The 19,741-nt window shown below is 43.4% G+C and overlaps 1 protein-coding gene across 1 annotated transcript; it reads right to left on the bottom strand.

The window, feature by feature from the left end:
- Nucleotides 1-3,205: 3,205 nt before the first annotated feature.
- On the bottom strand, nt 3,206-10,050 carry klf11a (Kruppel like factor 11a). The gene is made up of 4 exons (XM_084952665.1): nt 9,884-10,050; nt 6,203-6,424; nt 5,169-5,973; nt 3,206-5,074 (listed from the first exon to the last, which is right to left on the bottom strand). Exons 2-4 carry the CDS (start codon nt 6,389-6,391, stop codon nt 4,779-4,781), a joined length of 1,290 nt encoding a protein of 429 aa, XP_084808791.1. The 5' UTR covers nt 6,392-6,424; nt 9,884-10,050; the 3' UTR covers nt 3,206-4,778.
- Nucleotides 10,051-19,741: the final 9,691 nt, after the last annotated feature.

Raw genomic sequence — 19,741 nt, forward strand, 5'->3', positions numbered from 1 at the left:
GCCCACTGGACATTTGCCATAACTGAGCCAGATTAGGCTCATACATATCTGCTCTCAGGGGTAATACTTGTGATTATGTCATAATCGTTTGTATATTGTTTTATTGTCCTGTAGTGCGTTTAATACCTCACACGACCACATGGCGTCACTGTTTCCCCGCCGACGGCCTCCACCAGACTCCACTGTTTTTTCTTCTATTTTTACTTTATATTTTACTTTGGCTCCAGCCGAATGTCGGTCAGTAAGACAAAGGGGCGGAAACCATTCCACACAGATGACACGCCCCCTCTCACGGGCCAAGTCATGACGTCGTGCGCTCCCATTGGTCACACCCCCTCAGCCCCACGTGGTGATTGGATGGCGGTTGCTACCTGGTGGTGTGGGCATAGAGCGCGGAGCTCAGGTTGTGTAACTCTGCTGTCGTGGAGCAGAAACTTCACACACGGAGGAAACGAAACTGTGAGGCCGGAGAATTAACCTCATTTATCTCCACACAGCGCAACGAAGCCGCCATTTTGCCCAGTGAAGGACTTAAAATCAGGAAAATAAAGAGGACTGGCTGTGATTTATTTATGAATGCCGCTGACTGAACACGGTGGGCGTTTAAAATGATCCAAAAAGACAACAAATAACAACAAAACATACGAGTTTCACTTGATATGTGTGAGGCTCATTTTTTATGCATTCGTCTGAATGTATAAGAACAACAATCAGAAAAGTGAGCGTGAATGTTTGCATGTGAATGAAATGTTTCATTTGTAATGTGATATTGGATTGTGAGCATTAGCTAACCTTCACACAGAAGAACCTGTATTAGTTTAAACAGTTTATTATTTATTAGCAGTAACCTTTATAAATGTCCACAGGGACTCTGGTTATGTGCCATCCACAGGCGTGTTATTGACAGCTACGATGTTTGAAGAATAACACTCTTATTAACGATGTCGAGAAAAAGAACTACTCTACCCACAATCCTAAACTCAAAAAGTGATGTCTCTGATTGGTACAGGGTGCTGTTTCCATGGAAACGTTTAACAGCAAAGTCAAAAAGTGGGCACTGCAGTCAGGAACAAAATGCAGCCCCAAATACAGTTACACACAACAATAAGTACACAAATTACACACTGTATTTTGTTTTTACTGAAATCAAAAAAATTATCAGAGGTCATTCGTTGGGGTTTGCAGTGCATTTTGGGATGAGCAGTTCCAATGGTCATTTTTTCCCGTCCCTTTCCTTTGTTTTTCTCCTGAGCGCCAAACTTTATACCGGAAAAATATAAAAGCATTGACTTTGTGGTGTCCGACTTGTTTTCACATTTAGACTAAAAATAAAAAACAGTCAACCAAATCTTCTTTTTCGGTCCTGCTTTGAGGGTTTTCTTTGTGTGGTGTTTACAGTTGGCCGCCGACTGAATAACCCTACAGTCAGTTTTAAACAGTTGGATATTTCTGACCTGTGGATGAAGCCAGTACTAGCTAGCTTTATGCAACGCTAACCTGGTTATGTCCTTAATGCCAATTGCTTTAATTTTTTGTGCCCAAACTATTTTTAAAAAGTATTTTAAACATAACATAACATTTTAATTTGCTATATAGCAAGCCTAAAATATATATATTTTTTATTAGTAATCTTTACTGTTCTATTCTGTTAATCTAATATTACAACATTAAATATTCCTTTAATTTGTGAAAACATGCTGATGTCGTTTATTTTTTACCATTTTAACAGAAACATTACACGAGCGAGAGTTAGCCTAGAACAGGTGCTAATTTTCATGTATTAATGAGGTTTAAAATGTTTAATAGTTCAGCAGATAACTGAGCATTACAGGAAGACTATTCATGGTGGGGGGATATAAGTACATACACTTATCTCTCTCATATGTGCCAGCTAACATGGAGACTATCCATCCAGCTGTCAGAGAGTGAAGAGATTCACATTCACACCTTTGGCCAAGAGTTACCAGTTAACCTAAACCACATGTGTGAGGAAGCTAGAGAACCCACCAAGGAACAGGGAGAACCCCGGCTGGTGCATTCAAAGCCAGGATCTTCCTGCTCTGAGGCCACATCAACTCCTTTATTGTACAGTTTTGTTTTTAAAGCCCACCAGCCATTTTAAAACTCAAGATGGTGGCCATTTTACAGATGGCTGTCCACTGGCAAAAGAAAATAATTTTAAATAAGTAAATTAGACTTACCTTTTAATTGATCTTAATGTCAGATCATAAAATCACATGTTTGTATGTGTAGAAGTCGAATTTAGAGGTCATTTGTTTGTTTGTAAGGGAGGAAAGCGTTTTAAGTGGCAGGAAATTTAAAATCCAACTTTTAAATGAGTTCATCAAATGTAAGCGAACACAGACTGTTAGTGTGCAGTTTAGCTCTCAGACATGCTGTGTGACAAAGGCCCAGCTGCTGTGCAACAGGCAGGAAGACGAATGAGAACCTCACTCCGAGATGGGGAAAAGGAGGACAGTTGAGCAAGATGAGAGATTATTTTTAAAGGTAAGCACTGCAGAGCAAGTGACGTGTTAAACTGGAAATGTAAATGTTTTATGTGAACATAAAATACATTTTTTAAATGTATTTTATGTTGCAGGATGTGCAGCTGCTGAATTATGTTAAACATGGTGAAAAACATATTGAAGTATGGTGATTACATACAGACAGGTCACTGCAGTTTGTGGTGGAGTTTACACACCAACGAATCAGACATCAGTTTATACTGAGGTCAACGATGCTTTTTATTCACTGAATTCACTCACTCGCCTACATGCAAAGAAACATCCAGTATGGGACTTTACTGAAAAGCTACACCCGACCTGAGGGTTCCCCTCCAAAAAAAATCACGGTGCTTAGACTGGCTCAAGATTTAGAGCGAGATGCTAATCACTCTGAGGTTCCTCAGCTACTGCATCCATCTGAAGTGTCCCTGAGCAAGTTACTGAACCCCAAATACCCCCGGGTCATCCATGTGGATTTAAAATGTGCTGCATGTTTACTGTGGAGTTGGATCAGTAACATGAGCCAGGCTGGAGCAATGTGCTTCACTGCAGCGTTTTAGTTTTGCTTAAAACACAGACGCCAAGTACAAAATTCGACTTTTAGTCAAAAATCACAAAAATATTGACGAGTAAAGTTTTTCCAGCTGTTGAAATTCTCAGTGAAACAATGACTGCAGACAAACGCAAAAAACAGCTGGTGCCAGCCTCGTGGTAACATTTTATTATAAAAGCCGTTTTCTTCACCATCACCGTGGTGTACAGGTAAATGTTCAAAAGAAAAAGAAAAGGATTATTTTAATATAAGCTGTTATTATTAAGAATAACATTTAATAACATGAGGTATTTTTACTGGCTACACTATGGGCCAAATCAAACTATCAAAAACAGCACTTTCCTCAACGAATGTTTATTAAATAATAATAATAATAATAATAATAATAATAATAATATTAACAATGATAATAATAATAATAATAATAATGTGTAAAGCAAAGATAGTAGGTAGTATCACAGTAATGAATACTGTCCACAGACTCTTAAAATATTAATATCTCGTACTGTGAATAAATGTAGATTGGATTACACATAACACTCATATAGATATCAAGATATTTACAGTATTTACAGTCAGAACAGAAGTGGGGTAAGAAGCATGATACTGAGGCTTTGGCAAACAATAAGAGTGTACACGAGTCACTAACAGGTCGCTAACGAGTCGCTAAAAAGACGCAGCCGTGATGGTACACGGCGGGGGAGAGAGAGAGAGAGTACAAAAACAAGTGAGATTCAAAAATATTCCAGTGCAACATCGGCTTTGTGTGGATGTCTGTGAGTGAGTAGCAGCCTGGTGCCTTCAGGTCCTCCTCCTCCTGCGGCGGTGTGTTTGTGGATCGTGGGAATAAAATGTCCTGAGAATGGTGGAGAAAGCTTGCCGTCCTCTGCTGACGACGGCTATGTCTACGTTAACAAAAGTAACAGGAAAACGGCGGCACTCAGATCGTTCGACTCTCGGCAGCATGAACATAGAAAAGAACTGGATTCATCTGAGCGCCTCCTCCACTCGAAGGATGGCCTTAAACTCCTGAAAGAACCTGCTCTGCTCTCCTGTCTGCGTCACACATGTGCTGAAACATCAAACATGGGACCAACAGGGTTTTTGGGTCTTTTTGGGTTTTTTCCTGTCACTTCTGTGACAAGCTGACATCAGCTAGTGACAGATCTCCTTATATAGAAGAGCAATCACTTCCTTGTAATAAAGGTCCTTCAATTTTTCTCACAGTGAAGCTGTTAGCATTCTGCTAACACATGCTGATTGGTCGGTTAAGGACAGAACGCCCTCGCTCAATGGCGCCTGTTTCCTGAACTTCCATATACTAATATAGCTTATCTATAATAGTAATATGGTAAATCTACTGTTCTCCCCTCAGCAGGCTTCCAGACCCTGGCCAATGAGAAGCCAGTAAGAACTGAGCCATGGCGTCTTTTTTTAGAGAGATCATGAATGGATGGCTTATTTTGAACTGCCATTCATGCTAAGCTACCCTTCAGAGCAGGAAGTGAGCAGGACAGGTCCCTGTAAAATGAGTCCAGGTGTGTCTGACCCTGTTCTGAGGTCGTGTAAACGTAGCCGAGTACAAAACATCGTCCTGATGTGGTGGGCGGAGCTGATTGAAACAACCAGTCACAGTCACTCTTTAAGAGTCTGGTCTGTGTTTGGCCCCTCCCCCCGGGGCTCCTGAGATGGCCCTGTGAGTGACACTAGTCTGTTAGTTAGTTGGCAGCAGGAACCAGCACGCCAACGGGAAGTGCCGGTCCTCTGTTCTGACCCTTTGGCAGGGCGCCTTTGCTGAGGTCTCGGGTTTCGCCGGGCCACGATGACGGCCTCTTGGTAGTCATGTGCCGTCGGGCGTGTTTGGTCAGATGGTCGCTGCGCATGAACCGCCGTTCACACACGCTGCAGACAAACTTCTTCTCACCAGTGTGCGTGCGGCGGTGGCGGGAAAGCTCATCGGAGCGGGCGAACCGCTTGTCACAGCCCTCCCAGTGACAGCTAAACGGCTTCTCGCCTGTGGAGCAAGAGGACAGGTAAGTGGTTAGCTCATGTCTATAGGACAGGTGAGTGTCTGTCTGTGGTTCTCCTTCCCCTGAGGTGACTCATACCTGTGTGTGTGCGCAGGTGAGCCTTGAGGTGTGAACTCTTGAAGTAGGTCTTTTTGCACCCAGGGAAGGTGCACACGTAGTCCCGTCTGCGAGAGAAGTCTGCCTGCGAGGTGCCACTGTTCGGTCCTGATGGCATGTAAACAGGAGCTGGGGCGAGTGGGAGGAGCTTGGTGTTGCCCAAGGTCATGACGGTCTGCGGGCCTGGTTGCGGCTGGGGCACGGGTGGCTGTGGCACCACAAACATCACAGTCCCTTGCGGCACGGCGGAGCCCAGCAGCAGCGGCTGGGCGAAGCTGGAAGTGGGAGACTGGGGAAGGATTGGCTTGGGCCCGCCCGGCCCCTGCACCTGAACTGGGGCCTGGACGAAGGCGGAGATCATCCCCGTTCGGCCGTTCACCGGGAAAACCTGGCAGAGCAGCGGTGAGGAAGACAGCGAGTGAGGTGGAGAAGCTGAGGCAGGAGGCGATGCGGGGGTGTCGGGAGTTGGGGGAGGGTCGTCCTTCTCCTCTGGAAACGTCTGCAGAAGTGGTGGCAGAGGCTGCGTGGAAGTTTCTGACAGCTCGGTGTTGGGCAGAGGAAGGCTGAGGCTGTCAGCGGTGTGGCGGATGACACTGGTGGCCATCGCTCTGCTGGGCGGAGCCACACAGGTTGACTCTGAGTGAGGTGCAAGTGCTGAGGTCTCTGAAGTGACGGCATGGGGGTCACTGTGAAGGGCGGGGGAGGGTAAGTGCGGTTTGGAGGCGATGGTGAGGATGGGGGTAGCGGAGGCCTCGGCGAAGCTTGGACTTTGAGGCGGAGTTATACACTGAGAGAGAAAGCAGGTGTTAGACAGACGGATCCCAAATGCTACGAATTCATTCACAGAAGAAAATTACTTAAAACAAATTAAGTAGTTAACTAAATAATGAAAAACCTAGAAAGAATTTTTTGTGTTACATTTTTATAAATATGGTAACGATGTGTCTGATGAGGTCATTTAGTCATGCGTGTGTGCATTTAACATTTTCTAACGTTCTGACTGTATTGGTTCTTACCAGCGAGGAGAGGGCGATCAGGTCTTTTGGTGTATCTGTGCCCTCCGAGTGGAGTTGGATAGAGTCACAGGAGTCAGAGGTGGGCGTCAGTGGGCGGGGCTTGTGCGACCTTTGACCCCAGAAGCTCATGCTGACGAGCGCTTCGGCAGCCTCCAGGTCATGGTACTCGACGTACGACTTCTGCTCCATGGCTGCTGCTGTCTGTCTGTCCACACGGCTGACCTGAGAACAGTCGAGAAGTCAAAGGTCAGTTTTAAAAGACTTTAGCATTTCTCGTCACTTTAATCGGATTATTTTCTGTGATTTTAAAGCAAAAATCAGCTCCGAAGCGCAGAATTACGACCAAATGGCGCTGGTGGCCCGGAGAGTGGGGGGCCCGGGTTCAACCCGTGGCCCTTTGCCGCATGTCTTCCCTCTCTCTCTGCCCCCATTTTTTGTTTTGAATGCTGCTGGAGCCTCTGCTGGATGTTAGAGGTACTGCAGTTTTTGGCACATTCAGCTACACTCTACCCTAAAAGCTAGCGCCTGAGTGTGTTTAAACCTGATTCAAAATATAAAAGTAAAAATTTAAAACACTGGAAACATGAACAAAGTTCCCAGACATTTGTTAGGTTGTTATTTATGAGTCTCTGCAGCAATATTATGATGATGGAGTAAAAGTAACCTTATTTTATTATCACAAGTCAAGGATCATTTGATTACACTCCACCCACCTCCGCTCGGATCAATAGCTGGTTGCTATTCGTTTGTTAAGTGATGACGTATGAACCCCGCTTCCGGGTTCAAACTGCTGTGTGTTTATTAAGCTGTTGTCTTTTTAACATATTTTAATGTTTTGTATCTTGTTCTATTTAATATGAACAAGACCCAAAAATGGTCAGTAATCACTGTCGACCTCTCTGGGTTTTTATTACCACTGTAGCAACTTTTAAAGATGGAAACTAGCGAGCTAACTCCCTGCTAACTTCGAACTCCGTTAAACTTCATAAATTCAGTTTTCATGGATGCCCGGATGTTAAATGTAATTGTTACACCTGGTAAAGCAACCACACTGACCATTTTATTGAACATGAAAGAATTTAGACAGTTTTTAACTCTCAGTTATGCCACAGTGTTCATTTGACTTTGGGACCTGAAGCAAAGTTTGGACCCGGAAATGGCTAATAACATCAGACTTAAAGACTGAATTTGGTGGGAGTTTCCAAACATATGTTGCCAACAGGGAAGTTGCAGAGTGTCCTCTCGTGGACAAGTAATCGTTTCTCCCGTGTCTTCCTTACTTTGATTTATTTTTCGGCTGTTATACATTCTGATAACGATATATTGGGAAACAGCCAATATCAGCTTCACAGGTATATCAGTCATGCTCCAATCAAAGCCCACTTTCATCTGACTGGACTGCTTCTGGAAACCTAAAGAGGGGCATGGGTGGAGACATGGGCAGAGGGTAGTTCAGCCACAACCAGCTGCTTCTTCTGGTCTCATCGAAGTTTCTGTTGGGCTTTAGCTACACAGGCAACTTCTGGAAGCTAATTGAGGGTGACGGCAAGCAGGCAGTGGACCGTCTTCTTTCTCCCATATGACTTAAACGCACTGTTAGTGCTCACTATCCTATAAACTGTTAAGCGTCTGCCTCACAGCCCAGCTTCTTTTTCTTTCTTTCTTCCTCTTACTCCACAGATAAAGCCAAACACCTCCCATCTAATGACCAATGATGTCACAGTTTTCCCACCTCCGGCTGAGCTGCATCCACCACGTCAGGAAATAAATAAATAAATTAAAGGGGCGAGAAATGTAGATGGGAGGTGACTCGGGGACAAAGGGCTCCTGGCTGCTTGGCTGGCATCTGCTCAGCAGCACGTACAGGAAGGGAGGAAGAGGGGGAGGAGGGCAAGCGAGGGGCGAGAGATAACGATGTAAACAGAGAGAACAGGCGGAGGGGGGGGGGATATAGTGGGTACACCCAACCTCTCACCCTGCCTGACGGGGAACCTCACTGCACCCAGAATAGATTGCGGGAGGTGCTAACAAAAATAGGAGAAAAAAACAAAACAAAAAAAACCCATCATGAACAAGCCCCGCCCACTCCTCCTCCCACACTGACATGAACCAACTCTCCCTGTGAGAGAGAGAGATAGAGAGAGGAAGCTCCTGACAGGAAGTATAGTTGGACAAAACAATCCATTTCAACACACACACATACACAGACCCCGCGTTCTGATTTCCCACGATCACAAAAACACACCACACCTATTGACAGAGAAACAACAAGGTTTACTCATAAATGAACGCCGCTCGCTGCCTTTAATGTGCTAATAATCAACTGAGCTCCACGATTAATAACACCTGTTCCCCGACACACTCACACCTGATTGAGAAGCTTGGGATGCATTTATTGCTCCAGACACACTTTCTGTTTTTAATTCTGAGATCTTTTTTTCTGCGTGACTCGGATTGATTCCTGGTGTGTTGTCAGGTTTCTCTTCCTCTGCATTTTCTTTGTGTTCAGTGCAGATTTCTGGGATGAAACTGAGGCTGATTCACACAGTAAAATCGCAGGAAAATCAGAGACGCCACATTAGGATTTATTTTATGGAAAATAACTTTAACTGGTTTTTAGAACAAAAACACCCAGAATTTTACACGTCAGCTTCAGGTGCAAATATTTTCTTTACACTGTTTAAACAGGTAAAACATGCACTCATGAAAACGTGATTATTTTAAATCAGCAGTAATGAAGCAGGCGTTTCCTATTAGAGCCAAATGCAAATCAAAATGAATGTAAATGATTTTAACATTTTATTGAGTCAGTGACAGTGAAACCGATCTTTAATTACTACAGTGAGCTCAGACCAAAGAATCTAAATTCATGAGAGTCATCAAATTAATAATAGATTATTTTGCTCAACAGGTTTAAAATTAACGGATGAACTGTTTAGTCAAACCAAAGAAAATATCATCTGATCATTGTCAAAATAATTAATTTACTGTCACATTAAGAGGATGAAAATCAATTTAACTGTTTAGCCAAAATATTAAAGGAAGTGAAAAATTTGCATGATTAACATCAAAATAATCAAATTAATGTCATGTTTAATAAAGAAAACCAACAAACTGGCACACGAGAGACTGAAACACACTTGCAAAAACAAACTTAGACAAAAAAAAAAAGTACTAAAAAAAATTTAAAATCGGATTAATCAATTAATCTGTGTTAGAGAACAGTGAGAACATGCCAGGTGAAACTCAAACTACTGGCTTCACTGTCACAAGCCAAAGAAACAAACTGAACACAACGACGCTGAGAGCCGCTCGAAAACATCAAAATCAATCAAATCAGTCAATCCTGTCCGGCTGATTAATCGACGACACGGAACCGAAAGCATCAACTGTACCAAAACAAAGAAAACATCTGTAAAGTTTCTGCAGTGGTGAGCGATGCACTGCAGGGATGCAACTGTTGGTACTGCTCACGCGCGCACACACAGGAGTGACTGGGTTCACTGTGACCTCAGATAAACCAGCAGACAGCGCCAACACAGCCCAGCCGAGCCGAGCCGAAACAACCCGACCGGGGCTGCAGAACCGCTCCGTCCCCGGACACCGGACCCCGAACCCCGAGGTTCTGGAGCCCCGGGCGGTACCGCACAGTTCTAACATTCCAAGTTTCTGGAAACTGACCTGACAGCAGCGAGGCTGAGTTGACGAAGAGAAAGAGCGGACGGAGGAGCGGAGAAAGGGTCGGCGACAACTCCGTGAACAGCGACTGGAGCTTCAGTCGGAGCGCTGAGCCGCTGCCAGCAGACTGGCTTCAGCTGAGAGCACCGGAAAAAAAACAAAAAACACAGAAACGAAATTCAGAGCGGTCTGGCGGGTGGTAACACGCAGCCAATCAAAGTCAAAGGTGTAGCGGGCCGCGGCCAATCACGGGCGAGGCGGTGCGTGATCGCTACGTGAGCGTCACGCGATTGGCCCGCGGCGGGGTGCGTGGCTGTCGGGGGGCGTGGCCGCGGAGTCAGCGGTGTCAGAGTAAACCCGGTGAACCCGGCGGCGCGCTCGAACTGGGGGAAAGGTTGGGAGGCGCGAGGCGGGACCGCGGGGACGCGCGCGACAGGCATGTAAACTGCAGATGGAGTGAAAAAGGAACAAAAAGGGACAGGTGAAAGCAGGTAAAACCGAGAAAAACACACTGCAGACACACGGCCACACCAGAAACACCGCGTCACCGGCATGTTTTTAAACGTTTACGGTTAAAATCATGGTAAAACGTTAGTAAATACACTGAGTGTGGAGCGTGTTGACTGTCTCAGCCTCTCTAAATATGGAGTATCATTAAGAAATACCTGTTTATTCACACTCATTTACCTAAAATACAACAGTTATGGTGCATTTACACTATTCTATATTTAACTGAAAACTCAGAATCTTATTTTGGAGTGTTTTTAATGAGGTCTTTTCTGTCAAACACAGGCACATTTACTTTCACATGTTTTCTATTAGGAATTAATTTGTGTATATACATACATATTCTTTGAATCCTGATCATGTAAAACAGAAATAGATTTTAAAAATGCTTTCTTATGATTTAATGTCAGAAATGAGACACACTGCTAAGACAAAAAAATAATTTTACTGGTGACATGATAGAAACAGCTTGACATTACTGACATGTTGCTGTCAATACAGAAAGGATTAGACACACGTGTATTTCTGGAGAAAAAAATTGTAATTTTGGGTTTTGTGGAAAAGTTGAAGCTTTAGTGGCTGAAATGACAAATGCATGTAAACATAATCTTAAAAAGTGAAAAACACTGACGACGTGAGCAGATTTTAGCTGCTTTCCTTCTTTAGTGAAGCTGGTGTGGCGTGGCTGTGATGTGCTCACTGTTTCATGCTGCAGCAGGGACATGTAAACACTTTCTCTTCACTGCAGAGCTGAAACTACACAATCTCGTCTTCTTCTCCCTCCTCTTCCTCACGTGCGCGCGGAGCCTCAGACATGTGCACGTTAAATTCACAGAAACGAGACAAAGAAACAAAGCGGCGGCTCTGGAGGCCTCGCCATCGTCTCTTATTGTCTTCTTCCTGTAACATTTCTCTCCTCGCTCTCGTGAGCCCTCCTCCTCCTCGCCCCCTCCCCGCAGGGCTGATGAACCCGGGGACTCCTATGCGGCGAGGTTGTAAACAGCCTCTCCAATAAAGAATTTCAGGGCGGGGCTAAAAGGCAGCACCCACTGCCTCCTCTTCCTCCCTCCTTTGTTGTCGCTGCAGGTTAACCCTTTAAGCAGCCGCATCATTATCATCACCGCAGTCGTCATCGTTCTGACACGTGCGGTGGAAGTGATGACATCCTGTCTAAGTCAGACAAAGATGCACCTTCAGCTTCACCTGCTGCCTCACAGCACCTTCAGGTCGGCGGTGGCGGCTCAAACACATCCTGGATGTCAGAGAAGCTGCAGAGATGAAAGTGGGACAGAGGCAGCAGGCCGGGGTGATGTGAGTTCATTTTCAACTCCAAGTTCAGTGAGGTTGTGAAGTAAAAAAAGAGAAAAAAGGGGGAAGGAGGGGGGAGAAAAACACAGGCGGGCGATCCGTCCATAAAAAACGGTTTCCAGGCAGAAAACAGTCGCAGGTTTGTGCAGTAGGAGGCTGAGCTCAGCTGTTTGCAGCATGAAGTCAGAGTGCAGAAACCACAGCGCGCGCTCAGTGAGCCATGTCCCAGCTCTGCAGCAGGAAACTCACCTGGACCTCACCTGAACCTCAGCGCTAAGTCTAGAGACACAAAGGAGAATCTGTCTTCAGGGTGACGGCACCCTCAAACCTCCTCAAATTTAAAAACTCTCCAAACTCAAGAGAGGAGGTACAGAGGTAGAGGTGCAGAGATTTTCAAGTATTCAAGGACACTTTTTCACTTTACTGATTATAATTCATAGAAACACTGAGAGTCTGAATCATGACATCACACACGTGTAATAAATCTTTGCATTTTTAGTGACCATGGTTCACTAAAGTGAGTCAGTCCTATGTTAAAATTTTACAGCAGAAATAAACATATTTACAGCCTGATACACGAACTGTTTAGTCTCTGTAAGTAATTTCCTTCTTCATAAAACTGCCGTTAAACTTTAGTTACAGAATAAAGAGAAAGAAAAAGAGAGGAATAAGCAAAAAAAGGGTATCACTATATACAGATGGCACAGTTTTATATACTGAAGACAAAGGAGACCAACAGTTTATCTTCATATCAGAAGTCAGAGACAAATATCACAATTGGCTTCAGTTTGCATTATTAGGGAAGTGGCTTTTTTGACTGACAGGTGGCACGTAGCTGCTAGCTGTCTGCCATCTTCACCCTGAACTGGACCTCGGGACCGTGTTTGTGCTGTTGGAGTGTTTTAAAGTATTTTTACTGACATTAAAAATGCTCCATGTCATTGGTCATTTTTAATGACCTGGCTGCTGTGAGGTTGCTGTACTAACAAACCGTCTGAGCAGTAAAATTCTAGGATTTCATCTCTAAAGTGATGTCCTGTAAACACAAGACTTTTCTGCAACAATAAAGAGTAACATGAATACAAGTATAATGTTCTTACAACAGAAATGTAAAGTACTCTGTTTTCACATACCTGTGAAGAGAGTAAAGTTTTTTTTAATATATAAAATCTTTTCTAGAAGCAACTCTGAACATGTGAACCTTCTGGAGTGAAAATTTGCGATAACGATATAACTGATGATATAATTGACACTAGACAAAATACTTTACAACTCCACAACTTTATTAGTGCAAAAAAAAAAATCAATGTATTTTCACTTAAACAAGCAGCTGTTTTTTTTATGTGCATTAAAGTTATATAAAAATGTAACAGTGCAAATACAAATTCCTTGCTGACAGTTTAACCAAAAGGCATTTCCAGTGGAAATTGGCCGACATATCCTCAGCATAAAAACAGAAACAGCTTGACATCACTGACATGTTGCTGTCAATACAGAAAGGATTAGACGCACGTGTATTTCTGGAGAAAAAAAATAAAATTTGGGTTTTGTGGAAAAGTTGAAGCTTTAGTGGCTGAAATGACAAATGCATGTGAACATAATCTTAAAAAGTGAAAAACACTGATGACGTGAGCAGATTTTAGCTGCTTTTTATGTGCATTAAAGTTATATAAAAATTTAACAGTGCAAATGCAAATTCCTTGCTGACAGTTTAACCAAAAGGCATTTCCAGTGGAAATTGGCCGACATATCCTCAGCATAACCATGTAAAATATCCACAAAACTTAAAAAGAGGTTATACACACACATAATATGGTAATATTATGTTGAAGCACAGTACGTATCACTCCGCGAGGCGCCTGCCTACGATAGCCGTAATGCTCTGACAATCCATCAAGCGGTGCGGGTTCGTAGCAAAGTCGTACTAAAGCATTTGACAGATTTTCGAGCGCCGTGTACCACATAAAATTTTTTCGAGGTCAGTAAACACAACCAGAATTCATACATAAGGCACACGGGATTATAAGGGGCACTGTTGATTTTCAGAAAAATCAAAGGATTGATTTTAAGTGTGCCGTATTTTCCAAAAAACACGGTAATAACGACGGCCCGGTAGCACGCTCTACCAAAAATAGTGCTTTGTTGTGTATCTGACGGACGAAAGCTAAACCAGTTCCACACCACTGAAGTTGCACCATTTTTACAAACCAATTCTTCAGTTTCATTCAATGATCCGCTTTCGCCCTTCTCATTCTCCGTCGCCGCCATACTTTTTCCGCCATGTGCGTATGAAAACAAAGGCACTGCGCATGCGCGTTTTGCTCATATTCTATCGCGATAATTCATTTTCTTATCGTTTCCCAACATTATACCGGTATTACCGTGAACAGTATGATATGGCCCAGCCCTAGACTCAGTTTCCATGTCGGTTACAGTTTGTGAACAGCAGGTAGAAATCCTCGGCTCCACGGGAGCAGGGGTGCACATTACTGCAAGGTCAAAGGTCATTCCTCCTCCCAGACTTCCAAGAATCAGACCTCTAGGAATTACAGCCCCCCATGGCAATGTTCCTACAGTCTTTAATGGGCGTCCACTGCCCGGCTCAGGCGTATCAGACTGTTTGTGTTCGCACATGAGCTGACCTCCAACCAAACCTGACCCAAACAAACCAAGCTCAGCGGGTTTCGTCTGGTTTATTTAACCACTGACAGCTGCTCATAAGTTAGGATAGTTAGTTTAAGGCTGGAGATCCACTCGACTCACACAGTGATGAGTTTAAAGAGCTTTGATGAAAAACTAAAACTACAACTCTGAGACCAACAAAACAGCAGCAGGGTTTGTGTTCAGCCGCTGCGAGCAGGTGAATGCTGCTGAAGGTGACTGCCTGCAGCAGAAAACGGCTCCAAGTTTATTTCTAAGGTTAGTTCTGAGCCCGTTCCTGAGTTTAGCTCCTGATCAGTGACGGCGTGCCGTCAGCTGACGTGGTCTCTGTCACACATTAAAGTGAACTGATTAAAGTTGTTTCTTTACTTTTCTAACACACCTGGCCTCCTCTGACTGGCTGCGGCTGCTCTGATTGGTCAGAACCGCCTCAGTATAGTTTTGCAGTAGTCTGAAACGTGTCTGCAGGTTTCAGTTGTACAGTCAGACCAGCTGACCTCATCGACCAGCGACACACCCAGCCCCATTAAACATGTGTGAGGGAGAGGAAGGAGGGGGTGGGTGGGGTCACTCAAATGTAGGTCAAACTCCATCCGTCATCCTGTACAAGGCGGGCGGCGCACCAAACGCCCTCAACACATACACTGCACAAATGTTTTCTTTTTCTGTGGTGCTGCAGAGGGGGAAACAGAGGCTCAGAGCAGGGGCCGGACCGAGGGCTCTCAGAGAACCCCGTTTTCCTTCCCTCCTTCTCTTACTTTGTTTCCTTCTCCTGGCCTTCTTCACTTCGTCCTCCACGGTCAGTTCATCAGTTTTTATTTTTTTGCTTTAGCTGAGTCAGTTGATTCCAGGCCAGTGTAAACAAACATTTCCTGTGTCGCTCATTTCCTGTTTGGCCACTTTAATGACGCCTGGTGGATGGTCCTGGTGTGTGATGGAGGGAACAGCAGAGCAGACATCAAACTGCAGACGCATCATCACAACAACGCTCACAAGAACCGGGTTTAATCCTCAGAACTTTACACTGAACTTAAATGTTTTCATATTTGAAGCTCCAACTGTGACTAAAATAGGAATAAAGACAGAAACGAGGGAATCAGATGGACAAAAACAACCCCTCTGATTCTGTTTTTACAGTTTGAGTTTTGAAATGAAACTGTATTTCCTGTTTTCCCCTCAGATGTGCTTTAGTCTTTAGTCTTCATGCAGCAGCACAAGGTTTTCTTTTTTTGTGTCGGGATTAAAACTGAGGATAGAGTCTGAGCTTCAGAGCAAATCAAAAATACATCAAACCTTTAAGGCTTTAAGGAAGAAATTTCATTTATCTACGTTTTAATACGGACATTAAACAGGTAAAAACATTCCACAGAATATGAGTGTTTGTATTTGTTCTTGTGTCACTTTCAGTTTTGGGTCTGAATATTTGAGTTTCTGCTACATTAAAAAAAAGTGTTTCAAGCTTCTTTCTCTGACAGTTTGTGATGAAGATTTGGTTTAATCTCTGCGTCCAGCAGAATAAAATCAAAGTCTGTGACTCTGAAGAAAAACCTGAATTTGTTCTTTGATTTCAGTCTTTTTTTAAACAATGTTTTTAAAATATGCGACACAAACATTAATTTTTTCTTGGTTTTAATTTAATCTGATTTAAATTCTTTACAGCAAACACATTTTCCTTTTTTTCTGAACAAAATTTAAATCTGCACTTTACTGAAATAAACCCTGAAATTATTCATTTCTTTGGAGCACCAGAATGAAAGAAAAAATCTCTTTGAATTTCTTTGAAGTCAGTGGTTTTTAAATAAAATCTTCTCATTTAAATCTGACACACTGAGACGTTTAAGGTCAACTGATTTTTGTTTGGAAATCAGTATCAATAATTCAGAAAAAAAGATGTTTGTAGTTTTGAGAAGAATCTTTTCCTGATTAAAAAATAATAATTCTACTTTTGGGGAAATTAACGAAATATGGACGGTATATTCTGACCTGCAGTCTGATTTATTGGTTTATCGATCACTGATAGATCTATCCTACCTCAAGTTTTATCCTCTGAGAGTCAAACCTTCTTCTTCTGTGCAGTTCACGTTCACCAAACTTAAACACAGCAGAAACAAAGTGCAGACGTAGTCGATGAAGTTTTACTGACATGAGAACAAACAGATTATTATTTCATGAGGTAAAAATGGCTTAAAAGTCTAGGTTGAAACTCAGTCTGAGAATTTCATGTCCTCTGATTTTTAATTTCTAAGTTTGTTTAAATAGGGGTCAGATGACAGAGATCCTTTGCAAAGAGCCAAGTTTCTTTCCAGGAACTGTGGAGTGAAATCTGGACTTCTTCCAGATGTTTAGTTCGTGATGGCAGGGGAGTTGATGTGTTTAAGGTCCACGCGGAGTTGGCTCTCTGAGCGCTGAACTCAGTTTTCAACAGGAAGTGTGGTTTTTTTGAAAGTTTTTTTTTTTAAAAGCTGAAAAAACACAAGCTGACCGTCAGCACACAGGACTGAGCCGAGAGAGCTGATCTGTTTCCTGAGGATTATTTGAATATTATTAGAGGTTAAGAAGACAGACCTGAAGCCTCTCCAGTTAAAAGATTAATGCAGTAGTCAGTTATTTAAACTACTCGTTTAGTGTGACTTCTTATTTTCTGAATCTACAGCAATGGTGATGGCACGCTGCAGGTTAGTACTTGAGTAAATGAACGATTTCAAACTCAGCCGGAAAAAAACAACCTGAGACTTCTGAGGCTGAAACAACAACAACCTTGCAGTCCCCAATACACTCCCATGTTAAAACTTCACAGCAGAAATAAACATGTTTACAGCCTGATACACAAATTGGTTGTTCTCTACAGAGAATTTCCCCCTTCATAATACCCATTTTAAACTTTTGCTACAGAATAAAGAGGAAGTAAAAGAATAACCAGAAGGGTGTCACTATATGCAGATTACATAATTTTACACATTGAAGAACAGAGTCTAACAGTTTATTTGGGTTCATATCAGAAGTAAGATACAGATATCACAACCTGTTTAAATTGTATTAAGGCTTAAAGTTTGCATTATTAGGGGTGTGGCCTTTTTGACTGACCGGTGAATGACAAAACACAGGCGCCCGTAGCTGCTAGCTGTCTGCTAGCAGATACCTCAGCTAATTAGAGTCCCTGAACTGGACCTGTGGGCTATGTTTGTGCTGTTGGGGCACTTTTTAATGATCTCACTAATAACATGGATGCTGTGCCATCTGATCCAAATATGGTGAGCGCTGGAAACAAAATGGCATCAAAATGCAATAAAAAAAATAAAAGACTGAGGATTGGGAAAAACCAAAAGGTGGCAGAAGTGAGCTCTGTGTTATACACGATGGTTACGATCATGCGTTTAGAAAGAAACAAAGCTTTTATTTTGTCAGATGCTTGGAGCTGGTGCCCTGGCTCCTTGTAGATATTTTTGTACATCGTCTGCTGTGCCAACCAATGCAGGAAGTACTGCTCACAAAGTACTGAAGCTGAGATGAACCAGCAGGCCTTGAATGCAGTACGATGGCGTTTATGGCACACAGAGAAATTCAATAAAACATTTACAGCTCAGAGTTCATCTGAGGACTCGATGCCAGTGTCAACCAACTGTAAGTGAATGCAGCACAAAGCTTCTTTGATGGCTACTCTCTGTAGTATCACCATGGCAACCTGCCCAACACTGTAATGTTACCCTAGCAACAGCTGTGGTAAATGAAGGTGGACAAATAACTGGTGAAAACAAATGAAGTTAAAAATGAAGCATGAGACGCTGCTGTTACTTTATTGTATTTGATTCTACTTTCATTTTATTTTTGTTTTCTGATTAACTCAAATGACCTGCAGAGGGGAGGCCACAGCAGCAGCGACTCGATGGAGCGAGCATACCTGAAGTCAAACAGTTGGCTCAGGTTGCCTCAGACGTCTTCTAACTTGGATGTCTTTACATAGTTTTAGAAACCAGCTGCAGCACATCATCACAGAATTGCTGTCACTGTTGCGCCACTATCCCAAAAAGAGCTGAGGAGAGTCCCAGATGAGGGGTCACTCAGCAACCGCGGAGCAGAAGCCAGGGGGGGTTGCAGTGACGTGCCCGTAAGCCCATGAGCTCCGTCGGCAGGCAGCTGTGCCAGAGTGACCGAGCCCCAGGCCGAGAGGCTGAGGACACCCCACCCCCGAAGTGGCCCGAGTGAGCCCCAGGCTCCAGGCCCCGACAAGCAGCCACCAAGGAGTGAGGCGGTGTGTACCTGGACGCCCATCCCCGGACACACTGTAATATCCTTTATCTATCCAGGTGAATGGCTCATTGAGATTTAAAACATTCCCAGTGGCCATCATGGCGGCAAAAGTTACAAGACATAACAAGTAAAAAACAAATACATTTATAATATGTAAAAACATCATTAAGAGCGACATTAAAAACAGTCACACTGACTAGAAGAGTTATTCTCTCTTTAAAATGGACTTAAACTCCATTTTGTTCCTTCTGTAGATAATTCCAAGAAACAGGCACAGCGTATTTGAAAGTCTCTTTTCCCATGTTCTGTTTTGATTTTAAGAAAAAAAAATCATTTGTATGACGTTGTGAGAGTGAAGACTATATTGGTTGTGGTTTTTACACATATAAACACAAAGATAAGTTATGAGCTAAACCTGCACAATTCAGGGGTTTATAATAAGAAAACATTACAAAAGGTCACGTGTTGGCCACAGTTTCTTCTTCTGCAGGTGGAAACCAGAGGTGAGCAGTTCCGCTTCCTCAGGACTGACACGAGTAACAGACCAGAGTAAGACCTGAAACACTGCTTCACCTTTAACCTTTGGTTGGTCAACAGTTAGGGTTAGTACAGCTGTTTCTGCTGCTGCTGCCATCTGCCCAGCAGCAGAGACAGCTGTTCACAATCATTTCAATCATTGAGATCAAGATATATTAACACGGCGCAGACTGTACATGAAGTAAAGGTCACCCTGTGTCAGATGGAGGTCAGCTGAGGTAAATATGTCCTTAGCTCCTCCTCTAAACTACAGCTGCCTCCACCCTTCATACTACAACCGCAAGCTGTTTTCCAGCTTCTGAAGCCAGAAGATCTCAAACTCGCCCAAAAAACATTCAGCTGCAGAGGAAGGAGGAGCCACAGAATCAAGCAGCCAAAAGAAGCTCTGAGCTAAACTTTTCCACAAACATATGGCCAGCTGCTCGGCGCTGCTGCTGTAACAGACCTCAGCAGTTTCAGTGTGTGCTACCTGTAACAGGCTGCTCTCCATTAGTGTGACTGAACATCACCTCCTGCTGGTCACTCTGAGTCAGTGCAGCACTCCTGTTCATCCACGGCACACAGAGCAGTCCCCTGGAGAGTCACACAGTCTGCTCAAAT

This window comes from Perissodus microlepis, chromosome 15 (assembly GCF_051167445.1).
Source record: "Perissodus microlepis isolate ML-2025 ecotype Zambia chromosome 15, ASM5116744v1, whole genome shotgun sequence".
NCBI lineage: Eukaryota > Metazoa > Chordata > Actinopteri > Cichliformes > Cichlidae > Perissodus > Perissodus microlepis.

Excerpts from the sequence above, each read along its gene's own strand:
- klf11a (XM_084952665.1), bottom strand. The coding sequence starts at position 6,391 with ATGGAGCAGAAGTCGTACGTCGAGTACCATGACCTGGAGGCTGCCGAA. Across the intron at positions 5,974-6,202 it reads TGATCGCCCTCTCCTCGCTG|TGTATAACTCCGCCTCAAAG; the intron begins GTAAGAACCAAT and ends TTTCTCTCTCAG. Across the intron at positions 5,075-5,168 it reads TCACCTGCGCACACACACAG|GCGAGAAGCCGTTTAGCTGT; the intron begins GTATGAGTCACC and ends CTTGCTCCACAG.